General features: G+C 46.5%; 1 protein-coding gene and 1 long non-coding RNA gene across 2 annotated transcripts in view; one reads left to right on the top strand and one right to left on the bottom strand.

The window, feature by feature from the left end:
- Positions 1 to 710: 710 nt before the first annotated feature.
- CDKN1B (cyclin dependent kinase inhibitor 1B) lies at positions 711 to 6,389 on the bottom strand. The gene is given in 4 exon segments (XM_026868110.1): positions 711 to 844; positions 5,075 to 5,175; positions 5,177 to 5,511; positions 6,330 to 6,389. Coding segments are annotated over 4 exon segments (564 nt in total). The 3' UTR covers positions 711 to 776.
- Positions 6,390 to 9,307: 2,918 nt separating this feature from the next.
- Positions 9,308 to 12,509, top strand: part of LOC113491618 — a 22,670-nt gene continuing 19,468 nt past the window's right edge. The window contains exons 1-2 of the long non-coding RNA XR_003397630.1: positions 9,308 to 9,384; positions 9,961 to 10,010. This is a non-coding gene — a long non-coding RNA (uncharacterized LOC113491618). The remainder of the gene's footprint in view (positions 9,385 to 9,960; positions 10,011 to 12,509) is intronic.

Below are 12,509 nucleotides of genomic sequence, written 5' to 3'. Positions count from 1 at the left end.
TTCACCGTGCAAGCTCATAGACCTAAATGGAACAGCACAACCCAAATTAGAGGCTGGATTTGGCCCAGCTGTGAACAGGAATGACTTGAAAGATACAAGAATATATCTGCAAATTTCTTCCCCTAAGTTTAACAACCTAATTCTTGTGTGTGGGGCACAGACACAGGGCTGAAATCGCTGCGGATATAAGTGGAAAAGTTCCTAAATAATTTCAGCTTTCTCCGTTTACATCCCAGCTAACACCCAAGCGCTGTTACTTACGCCCTGAATAGTTTTGAGCACAAAATTCTGTACCTGAGAAAATATCACAGAAAAGGCTGGGATTTTTTTTTTAAGTGTCAGACCCGCAAAACTGAGATGGTGAAACTTAGGAAGCTGTCCCTGTGAAAACCAAAAAAAGAGGGTACCTTTAGACGTGACAGTATGGAAGGCCCCAACATGTCCAAGCACATTATTACACGTGTACCGTTGTTTTAACTGTTTACCACTTTCTCACGGACAGTGATTTTTAATGCACGTTAGCCCCAGCCAATTTCTGTAGTGTTCAAACTTGCTTACCAGCGGTTTTTAAGGCCAGTCATTTCTCATCGAAGTGACCCCAGCTGATTTGGCCTGACCCCGTCCTAATTAAAGTATATTCTATTTTCACTGCTGCTGTCAGGAATACACGTCTGTGGGATGCCCCTGAGTGTCTGCAGCCTGCGCTCCTGGTTTCTGAAGGTTGAGGAAGCTTGGCAGATGTTTCCAACTGCTCCAGTCCAGTCCTCTCCTGGCTTTCAAGAAGCTGCCTTCTTTGAAGCGTCTTGCGTATTCGTTTTGATTCGCTTCTTTGCCGAGTAGTAATCTGGAGGACAGCACATAATTAGGGCTATGACACTGATGGCACCTGCTTCCCAAGGAATCTCTCTTTTTCCGTGTTGAAGAAGTCACTTAGACTTCTGTATGGCTCGTGAACGAACAAAACAAATACCTTTAGCATGTTCCATGTAAAGCTGTGTAATACCAGCCAAAACAAAGGAAATGCGTTGGCTTTTATCCATTTGAGATCAAAAGACTTTGGACCCTCTTATGCAAGCTGAGCAATGAGACATTTCAATCCAACTTTTAGATCCACTACTGCAGTACTTTCCAGACAGAAATAGTGGTTTTTTTTTCCCTCCTTAAAAGTAACAAAAAATACTCAGTAAAACATCAACTATATATATGGGGCACTTTATTTCTGCTTATTAGATTAAACTGCAAATTCAACCTTGCACTGTCACTGGATTGTAATTAATTCTTTGCTTGGAGAGTAAGCACTGTGGCTCACAGGGAGAACGCTCGTTGTGTTTTCATAAGCACGTGTGGTTGAATCTTTGTTTCAGGTGCAAACATAAATCAGCCTGAACTACAGAATTGTAATTATGACATGGGAGTTTCCCTGTGAATTCCTTCCCTGCCTCCCACTCCCACACAGAAAAAGATATTTTTTTTTCAGGTCACAGAACAGAATTAGCTGAAATGGAAGCTAGATGAGTGTTTATTTTTAGAGTTCATGGGATCTACCTGGTGTAAATTTTTTGTATTCATAGTAATGAATTTGCTCCAATTTCAGTTGAGGACGCGGTCTCCACGGTATTTAAATGTGAGCTTTCCATACAGTCAAATTGACAACAACTATCAAGTCCTCGCAGCATATGTTGCATTAATTTTGATGCAGAAGGGCATTGGTGGGATGATTGGAATTCTGCAGGCTTTGTTATCCGAGTCTGTACAGCAAGATTCCTGCAGCCAACTTCCTTCATCTGCACGGCACAGTGCAATGGAGTGTCTGAGTTAGCCCCAAGTTAAACTTCTGGAGCAGGACGTAATTCCAAGGAGGGTATATTCTGCCAGGCAGGAGGACTAGACGTTAGGAAAAAAGTTTTCCCAGCAAGAGTGGTCAGAGAGTGGAACAGGCTGCCCAGGGAGGGGGCATTCCCCATCCCTGGGGGCGTTTAAGGGCCGTTTGGATGAGCTGTGGGGGATGTGGGGTAGGGGAGAACTTTGTAGAGTCGGGCTGAGGGTTGGACTCAATGATCCCGAGGGGCTTTTCCAACCTGAACAATTCTGCGGTTCTGTGATGCACTGCTAACTCAGTAGAAAAGCAAATCCTACTATTTCTATAACCTGCTGTAGTCTCTCAGTGGAGCAGCAGAGGAAAGGAACAGCAGTAAGAAAAATCCGCTTACATTACCAAATGTAATCCTTACTACTTATTTCTTCCATTTAAAAGACTCCTATATAGCTATCTTTCATCTTATTTTAGCAAAAGAAATGCATTTGGAATTATGCTTAGTCAATTAAGTTCAGCAAAGACCTCAGCAGTTGGTATTGCCATTTCTGCCTGTGAAGAATTCTAGCAAGAGCCCCATTGCTCAGACACCCACATAATGGAGCTTAGTTTCAAAATTGATGGAGGAGCTTAAAAAGCCAGAGGGATGCAGGTTCCCCAGAGCCATATTCAGATGGTTCAGCCTCCATCTAAGATGCTAAACAGTGTCCATGGAAATTGGTTGGTTTGCCTAAAAGATTCCAAAGAGCACTTGTACTGCCATAAGTGAGGAGAATGCTGCCTGCAGCCTGTCAGTAGGAAAGCCTGGCCATGGGGACCTAGGAGGAAAAGATTTTTGTTTAAATATACCAAAATACCTGCTTTCCTTTCCTCCCCATTTTCTCCCAAACATCTTGCATGAACAATTTGCTTCAGAAGTAAGACCTGCTAGTGAAAAGACAGGATTTCTACCAATTTTCTCTCTCTGACCTTTAGCAAAGGAAAAAAAGGATTTATGGATGTCTCCCAGGACAGCCAAGGTCTAAGTGTATCAGAATCAGGCAAGCCAGAAGGTTTGGAAAAGGAGTGAAAGAGCTGGCAACCTCGATTAGTGAAAAAAAAAAGAAAAAAAAAAAAGAAAAGAAAGAAAGAAAAGAAAGGAAAGAGTGAAAAAGGCTTATAGCCTGTTATCAGAGCTGCTTTTTGAATTCGATACTCTCCCAGAAAACAGAGCAGAACCACTCTGGGTCCGCAGTGAAAAAGAGAGAGTGGAGACGGAATATGTCTACATAGAAGGGTTAGGAGATAGAAGGAAAAATTTACTTTCGTACTGGTTTGCTTTCTGCATGTCTGAGGAGCCAAATGCTGCAGGAAAACCTCTGCTCCTTTCACTCGGGAGGCGCCAATGTCCACAAAACCCCATGGCTGGATTTTAATATATCGATATTTATTTAATGGGCCACAGCTGCCTTCGAAAGTCTAAATTAAACGCACATTGTTGGATCTTAACATAAAACATTACAGTGTTCTTGTTGACCAAAGCAGAATGCAGATAACTGGGTTCAAATCCAACCTCAGATCCTAATCCTAAACTAACCTTTCAGTACGGGATGGCAGAAGATGAGCGAAGGGGTGGAAGCGTGGCGTCAGACTGTATCATCAGGTATGATTTTCCCTGGCTCATTTTTGCCTGAATTACTTCAGCCATGCCCAGAGGGACGAGGTTCCTGCAGCTAGAGGGAAACTTCTACTGCACCTACCTGGCAATTGCACCCTCAGCTAGCAATAAGAAAGATGTATGTGTGTGTCCCTGAGAGAAGGACTAGCCTCACCAAGCCTCACCAAGCCTCACCAAGACTGCAAAACGATTTTTCTGGCCCATCCTGCACACCCAGATTCCTTGGGGAGAAGGGTACTGTTGTCAGACTAAAGTGTTTTCTCTTATAAAAACACATGTGGGAAAGTGTTAAACTGTGCAGCGTGGTATTTTGGTTTCCACATCCCCTGATGAAATGTTTCTTGCCTGGGGAAAACCAAACGGAAGAAAAATATCCCCTGGAAATATCTGCATAATTTACTCCCACACACCTAGTGAGAGATTTATAATTGAACAGCAGTTCCCTCAAACCATCACAACACTGTGCTCTGAATTACACTTCTGTACTCCTACCTGTAAATTATACTGTTAATTAGTTAATGGCTGTTAAGTGCTTTGGAGAAGAAAAGAGCACTCATTAAAATATCATTGTTCTGTTCTCCAGCGTGCAATGTTCCACTCTTCATTAATCTCCAACCTCTTCCTGAACCTCTCACCAGCAATTAAGTTTCATACCCTCAAATAGCAAATTAGTCTATTGTCTGACTTAGATCGACATCACTGCTCAGAAAGTGTTTCCTGAAACCTTAGCGTCGATTATCTTCTAGCCAATTTCAAGCTGGTGTCTCACATCAAATTCCTGAAAGAAAACCCTTGGTTTACGTCTTGAAAACCTCAGTCTTGGATAAACCAAAACAAGGGAAAATCTAATATATAGGATTAGATTTTTAGTCCAAGTTCAAATCCCATTGAGAAGAGAAAATGAGGGGCCAGATGTTCAGAAGAGCTTAGCATGCAGGATGCTGAGGACTTTCAAAAACCTAAAGCTCTTTTTATGGATGCTGAAACCCACTCCTGGCAGCAAGTCCTTGATGAGAGGCATTTGAAAATCTAACCCCCCCTGCCACCTGGCCAAGTCTAAGATCGATTTGCCCTTAAAATTCCTGGATGACTTCACTGAGTAGAATATCCAAGCTGAAGTTAGCAGGAGACCCGGCTGCTTTCTCTGGTTTCTACTCTTCTTCCCGAGGCTTAGCTGGCTGAATGGTGTTCCTTATTGCACTCGGGAAAGGGTGCCCACGAACAAACAAACAAACAAAAAAAAAGAAAAAAAAGCAAAATCTCTCATCCAATGGGCAACCCTGCTTTCCTGCTGGGCTCCTGATGGAGAAATCACCTCACTGCCTTTCTTAGCCTGTCTTTTTAAACATCTAGCCCTTCAAACCATCCAAGCTATCTTCCCGCAAGAAGTGCTCAGGGCTAGGAGAAGGGCTGTGACACAGCACCTTCAAAAACCACAAGCCCCACGCCCATGCATTTAGAGTGTACCTTCCTTCTCCTCCAGCTGCTTCTTTGAAGGGCTGCACTTTCTTAAAGCATCACAGATTTACGGGCCCATCAAAGAATTTCTAAGCAGCTGTTGGGACCAGGTTGGATCATCCGAGCCACACAAGGGCCTCACACACCTGCTAACCATGTCTGTCTCGTCTTCTTCCCTTCCCAGATCCTCTTGCTCCCTGTTTTCTTGGAAGTTTTGGGTTTCTCAGTCAGTGCCACCTGAGCCACGGTGACTCCTGTCCTCCCTGCCCAGGGGCCAGTTCAGGTGCTGCAGTGGTCTCTGACCATCTCCCACCACGCAGCTGTGGTAGAAGGTGGGCACCTCCTGGCTTTTGAGCTCTTCCCACTGCAGGAGCCCCTCTGCTGGCACGTCCCAGAGGAAATCGAAGTTCCCCTTCTGCTGGACCCCCTCAACACTGTTGTACAGCATGTGCTGGAAGTCCTGCCACAGCTGCTCGTGGTCTACGGGGCCAAAGAGGTTCCTCTGGGCGTGGGTTGTCTTCCCTGGCCGCTGCTCCATCTTTTCTCCTCAGTGCTGCTCTCTGGCCAGCGTATACAGCAGGGACTCCCCGCCCGGGACAGACAGATCATCATCCACCCTTCGCGCGCTCAGTTTAGTGGGCACTGCATACTCTTTAAGGGGAGCATGGCAGTAAATCTAGATACTTTTGATCCCACTACAAGAAATCTTGGTTTATTTCGAAAGAAATTTATCCTGGTCTCCAGTCCAGAGTGAGAATTCCCATCTATAAGATGTGTCTATAGAAGGATGGGAAGGGTAGAAATGTCCTCATCTCTTTTGTGCATCTTTATTTCAGTGTGCACTGAGTGAGGGTTTGCCCTAAGGGCACGAGGAAGTGGACAATGTCCCTTGAGGTAGTGCAGCAACAGACAGAAAGCATAGAAGTGGTATTTGGGGAAAACGGCTGTGTGTGTCACCTTAAACAAGGGAAAGTGCCTGAGCAGGAGAATTTCCAAGGCAACAAAAGGTGATGGCAATCAGTAAAGCACAGAAGGCGTGTTTAATTTTACAGTGAGGGTGGTATCTCTTTCCCGACTATTCATACCACTTCTGTTGCAGTGTCAGGCAAGTTAGAAGCTAAAAGATAATTATATCAGTCACCTGTTTCTTGCTTGACATTTTCATTCCCTTTTCTTGAAGCAAATGCCTGAGAAATGGTCCCAGTCATAGACAAAAAAACCACTGTCTTTCCTGCAGTGGCAAATCCCATGCAAGCACCAGTAGGTGGATTTCCCGCTTGGGAAGCTGGCATGGGGATACGGAGTGTGCACCCTCCTCTGGCAAGATGGAAAAGAGATATCAGGCATTTTGCAGATTTCATAGGCTAGAAGGGCATAAATATAGCAAATACATTCACCCACTAATTCTTGAACCAGGTCTTTAATTTCTGGAAGAGCTTGAAAATAGACTTCAAAGGTCATTCAGTTCTTTCTCTCTCTGGATCCGCAAAACTCGGCCTCTCTCACAAGCTGTGATGCGTAGCAACAGACAGGCTAAAAAGAAACCTCAGAGAAACACTGAGCAGCCAAATTTTGGATTTGTTGTGTTACTGAGTTCTGAAAGGTGTAAAGAGTTTGGGGACGGAGAAGTCAACTGGTGATTTGTTTGCAGACCATGCAGAGCCCCTGCAGAACCTCAGCCTTTAGGCTTGGTCTCCAACATCCCAAATGGTGCTTCAGACACAGCAGACACAAACCTAGATGTGACTGGTATAATCACACCCCCACACCCCCCATATTATCTTTGCAGGGTTGTAACTAATCCACCTGAACTTGGAGCGTCCCCTCGCAATCACACCCCAAGTGCCCACTCAATGTCACTCGTTGGCTCCGGTATCAAGAGCTTGTCAGCAATGGAGTGGTGTTGGCACTTAGATGCTTCTGCACACAGAAAACTCAGATATTGAGAGATGCGGCTACCTCCTCCTAGGTGGAAGCTGAGTGTCAGATCTGCAGCTGAAAACACACCTGAGCAGCGGAGGTCCAAAGAGGTGGACTGGCTCCTGCACCCATTTATAAATCTTATTCCCTGCCCTTAGTGGCTCTGAACCAGCATCCTGCCAATGCGTGGCCAACAACCACGGGAAATCAAACCAGAGTGCCAGGTCTGGGTTGCCCTTCGGGTGCATGGATTGATTTCCAAACGTTGTGTGTGGTTCTCTGGAGGCTGATATCTCCCATGGAGCTCGAGGATGGGAAACAGAGGTGCCTTGTTTGGTCGGGGACACCATCAGGGGCTGATCGTTAGGTCTGATGGGACTTCAGTGCCTGCTGGGCCCCAGCCAGGTCCCACTGGTGGTACCTCACCGCGCCGTGTGGTTACACTGGCTCGTCGGGCACAAGCCTTCGGCACTTGGCCACCAACGGGAGCAAAGCTGGCAGTTGCCCACCCGATTCTTCTCACTCCCCACAGGGCCTAGAGAAGGTGGAAAAGCACTTTTTCCTGAGGACAACGACAAGGACAATCCTCTAGGTGGCATCCAGCATCCCCAAACTTCACACAACATTTTTCCCCGTTGCCCTCGGCGGTGCCGGCTGTCACTATAGCTAGTAACAACCACACCGCTGCTGCTGCTTCATCTGGCACCAAACCCTCAGCAGTTTAAACTGAGTTTATTCAACGACAAAAGGTCTAAGGAAAGGATACGTAGTGCTTTGCAGGAATACTCCTCTGTCTTAGAAACTCTTCTTATGTGTATTGGGAACTGTTTGGTATCAGTGATTCGGGGTTAGGAAGAAAGAAGGGATTTATCAAAAACTATGGCCTTTCCTAACAGCACATCTTAATATCCCATAGGAACGAAGTAGAAAAGACTCTGCCTTGCTCCGTTAATGATTATGGCTATCCGAGCACAGCCTGTGAATCCAGTGCCTTGTCTCTAAGACTGTCTAATTCCAGGTATTTCAACGGAATATAAAAAGCCCGCAGAGAGGATAATTATAGAATAACCTTTCCCTATGGAAAGTTTCCTCCTATTGCGCTTCGTTATGTCATGAATCACAAATGCTTCTAACTCTCCTAAACTTAAATCATGTGTATATACTGCCTGCCGTCATCTCCGTTATTCACGGTCGCATCCAGGGCGAAATCCTGGTCCTACAGAAGTCAGTTCAAGTTGACCACAGCAGAACCAGGATGTGGCTCCTCGCTTTTTTTCAGGACTCTTTCCAGGTCTTGGCTGCAAAGCTGCACCATCACTATTCCCACAGCTTAGTCTGGGTTGCGTGGGTGTATTCAAACATTAAAATGAGACTGAAGTGTTTCTGAAATGCAAAAAACGTTACTGGTAGGGCCCTTTCTTTCTTAACCCGCAATTTTCTGCGTCATCTAACAACAAGCTGCGAGCCCCATTCTGTCAAGCTCATACCTATCCATACACGTGTCCCTGCTGAGCCAAGACATGCGGAAAACACGTCGAAGGCTGGAGCTCTGCACTAGCAGTGGCCACTTTTGTTTTCTCTCCAGTTCTGCACTAGCTGGAATGAGTGATAGAACAAGAAGGAATGGCTTTAAACACCAACAGGGGAGGGTCAGGCTGGACATGAGGAAAAAAGTTTTCCCAGCAAGAGTGGTCAGAGAGTGGAACAGGCTGCCCAGGGAGGGGGCAGTCCCCGTCCCTGGGGGGGTTTAAGGGCCGTTGGGATGAGCTGTGGGGGATGTGGGGTAGGGGAGAACTTTGTAGAGTTGGGCTGAGGGTTGGACTCGATGATCCCGAGGGGCTTTTCCAACCTGAATGGTTCTGTGAAATTTATGTTGAAAAGAAACACAAACTTCCCAGGTAGTTCAGTGCTTGCTTCCTGCATCAAACTTTCAGACCATCGAGGAATGTTACCTCACATTTCTGAATTTCCTATATATGTAGGAGTTCTAAAAACAGATGACAAGAAGCAAGGGAATTAACGCTGTCGATTTCATTCAGTGAAATGAATGAACAGTGAAGGTGTGTTTCCTAAATAATTTTGATACTGAAAGTCGCTAGCTGTAAATCTCATTTTCAGACACACCGCTCGCCCATGGCAGGTGCTCAGCTACTTTTAAATCATTCTTTTTTAAAACTATAGCTGAAAAAGAGGTCCCTCTGTCCCTTCGAGGTGCAGAGCAAGCCAAAGCCTTTAAACCCTTTCAAATCTTCTCTGCCTCCCCTTGGTGCTCGCTGCTCTGGTGGAAAGGAAAGGGGGGGTGTTGCAAAAAGGGGGTTTATTTGTCATAACCTTCCACACTAGACACTGAGAGCCCAGGGGCCGTTCGTGGCGGTGCTGCCCCCGTGGGGGATCAGCCCTGGGTGAGCTCACCCTGCTCTCAGCAGAGGGAGAGGCTGGGGGGGGACACGGGGCGTTGACCCCAGCAGCCGGACCCTGTGCTGGGGTCCTAGGGCTGGCATGGGGTCATTCCCCACACAGAATGGTGGCTTCGCAGGTGGACACACACACACACACACACACACACACACACACACACACTCCCTTCCACCCTTCCTTCCTCCTCCTCCCCGGGAAGTCTGGGGCCCTGGGGGAGCACCGGGCTCATGCTTGGGGGTGTAGGGGGGCACAGGTGTCCAGAGGACTGCCCCCCCGGTGGGGTACAGGTGGCACACGTAGCTGAGCAGCGTGACAGCATCCCCTCAGCTGCAAGTGGGAAGATGCTGAGAGTATTTTCCTGGGGTTTGGTGGCAGCTGGGCAGGGGCCTGTGGAGGGTCTGGGCAGGCTGAGGCACCACAGGGGTACCTGAGGTGTAGCTCCAGGGGTTGGGTGTCTGAGCCAAAGCTTGGCCGCCTGTAGATGTTGATGGTGACTCTTGGGTGTGCGTGAGGAGAGTTCATGTTCTACATCAGCAGAGGTGTGAAGAAGGTACCGCTGGGATGAATAGATCTTTGACAGTCACGGCCAGATTTGGTCACAGACGTTGATATATCAGAATCAACACTATATTTTCCTGAGTCTTAGTAACCTTTAGCATTTCTACAGAAGTGTTTTCATGTTTTAATTCCACAGTTGCTCTCAGAAGACATGTGAGGCAGATGGACTAATCCCTTTGTGGGAAGGTAAGTGTATTATTTACTCAATTTTTCAGGTTGTGGGATACAGGCAGAAGCAGCAGGGGTTTTGTTAGCGTTGGGGGAGCTCCATCTTCGGAGTTCCCATTTCTGAATTTGAAAGGCCTGCTTGTTTTTATCCTTCTGCCTTTCCATACTGTTGTTCAATAGCAGGAAGAGAAGGAAGAACTGGAGAAAGGATACAGTTTTCATCAGTTTATTCACAAATCAGGCAGGAAAATATCATTAATAATCAGAAAGGTGAAGGTTTGGGCTGACAAAGGGATGAAAATATTAATCCTAGGAGAACATGACTTGTTAAATTCAGGCAGCAGGGCTTTTCTCCTCATCTTCCTCCACCCCCAAGGGTGTAAGATTTTCACAGTACTTTCATGTTCCACCCCTGAGCATTACCCCTGTAAACCAATGCCAAAACTCTGCTGTATATCTTCCTCTTCAAAAGAACCTTTAAACTCTTGTGGGGAAAACTGGACACAGCATTTTGCATTTCTATGTGGACTGTGACCGTCCCCAGGGCAGGAGAGCTCTTGCAGCCCAACCCAGGAGGCAGAAGGGGGACAGTGTTGAGCCTTTTCCATCAGAGGAGCCCACAGATTTTTTCAGCTTCCATATAACCCACCCTCAAACCCCTCATAGCATCCTTACGTGCTGCCCTGTGTGCTGTTGACACACACCCAAACCCACCGACAGTAAACCGTTGTGCCCCAACACAGGGAAAAACTCCTCTGGGCTGATGAAGAGGGAGGTCGAGCATCAGGGGGCCAGTGGAGGGCTGAAATCCCCCCCTCAGCCCTCCCACTCGTGGAAGGGAATGGGAAGACCCTTTTTACTCCATTTTCACTGCAGGGGCTACAGTATTTCAGTGTCAAGGCTGAAGAAGGAGAGCTTTCTTTTTTTAAAGGTTTCATGTCAATTTTGGATGTTAAGAAAACCCTTCTTTATCTACGTTGTTACCTCTTGCAAAGTGTTTTTGGGTTGCCCTTCATCTTTTAAGAATGCCTCATTGAAATGCTGGGGTTTCAACCCCAAGCCCCAAGTTAAGGCTGACATGTGGGTGATTCCCACAGCCCTTCCCAAAGGGGGGTGAGTTTCCCTTTAGGCTTCCCCCCAGGGTGGGGCCGGCCTGGCAGACAGAGCCATTGGGTAAATGAGCCCCAGGTGTCTGCAGTGAGTAACCCAAGGTCAGGGGTCCCACGCAGGGATAAAAGCTGGGACCCCTTGCAGGCAGGGGCAGTGTCTGTGTGTGAGGTGGGTGTCCTGTGCAGAGTTCCCTGCTGGGGAAGGACCTCCTGCCTCCCTGGGACTGGGCTCCAGTCAGGTCTGGCTTTTGTAAACTGGGCTGTGTAGAGATTGAGTGTGTGGGTTCCTTGGTCTGATGTGTTTGGCTTGTTGGCTGGGTTGTCTCCCGTCCCTTCTATGGGAGACTGCATGTCACCGTTTATCCCACCCATTGTTGGTTGTGTGGTGTTGTTGTTGGGGTCAGTGGGATTGATGTCAATTATGTATAATCTGCTTGTCTTGTTTGTACCCCCAGTGCTCACCCATGTACTGACCCTTTTGTGTCAAATACAGTTTGGTTATTAGTTCTTCTTTATGCTAGACCTAATAATTGGCAGAACACCCATGTTTTAAGTAACTTTCTTGAGATTGTTCCTTTTGTCAAATCACAAATTATGAAACCGTGTGTTTTACTGACAACATTTGGTTTTATTGTAGTTTAGGTAGAGTAATTTCCTGTGGTAGTAGCAATGCCATTTATGTTAGGGCTCAGTTTGTTTCACAGAAAATTGAATTCTTTGGGAATGGAATTCTGGTTCTTCTTACTGCATTTTTTGGTGGGGGGGAGCTCAAATTAATAATATAATTTCTGCCATAGCTGCGTGTAATCATGTGCCTTATTTTAGGCATGTGGATATATTTGTGCCAAATGCTGTGATTCATCTTTTTAGCCCTTTCCAATCACGACCTGAGGTTTCATAAGATTATAAAGGCAATTCATGTTTAAGCACCACCTCATCCTCAAGGTTCTGTTTTTGGTTTGCAAGTGTGCTTTTTACAGTGGATTACTCCCAAAGGATTATTCTCTGAGTTAGGTTTGCCATCCATTCTGAATTTCTGAGATCACTCATGCTTTGAAGTCTCTCACTCTCAACTTGATAGACAGCAACTGCCCTGAGAGCAGGAGAGGACAACGGGATGATGCGAGGGCTTGCAGCAGGAAGAAGGCCATATCTATGTGTCTCTCTTCCAGTGTTGTGTGGGCTGCATCCCCCCATCCTTTGATCCATTGGGATCAGCACTTTGAGAGGTAATGCTGCCTTTATAGTTCTAGATGGGAAAAGTAGGTTAAGAATGGCAGGAGCGCCGACACAGTAGATCTTTACAGAGATTTTTTTTCTCACTTGTGGCTGTGTGGAGTCTTGCAACTTCCTATTTTGGTGCATACAAATAAGAATCCTGGAGCACAGGTCTGCTGGGGAGTGGCTG

Source organism: Athene cunicularia (genome assembly GCF_003259725.1).
Source record: "Athene cunicularia isolate RWA chromosome 1 unlocalized genomic scaffold, athCun1 chr1_part2, whole genome shotgun sequence".
NCBI classification, from domain to species: domain Eukaryota; kingdom Metazoa; phylum Chordata; class Aves; order Strigiformes; family Strigidae; genus Athene; species Athene cunicularia.
This window is presented reverse-complemented; position numbering and strand designations above follow the sequence as displayed.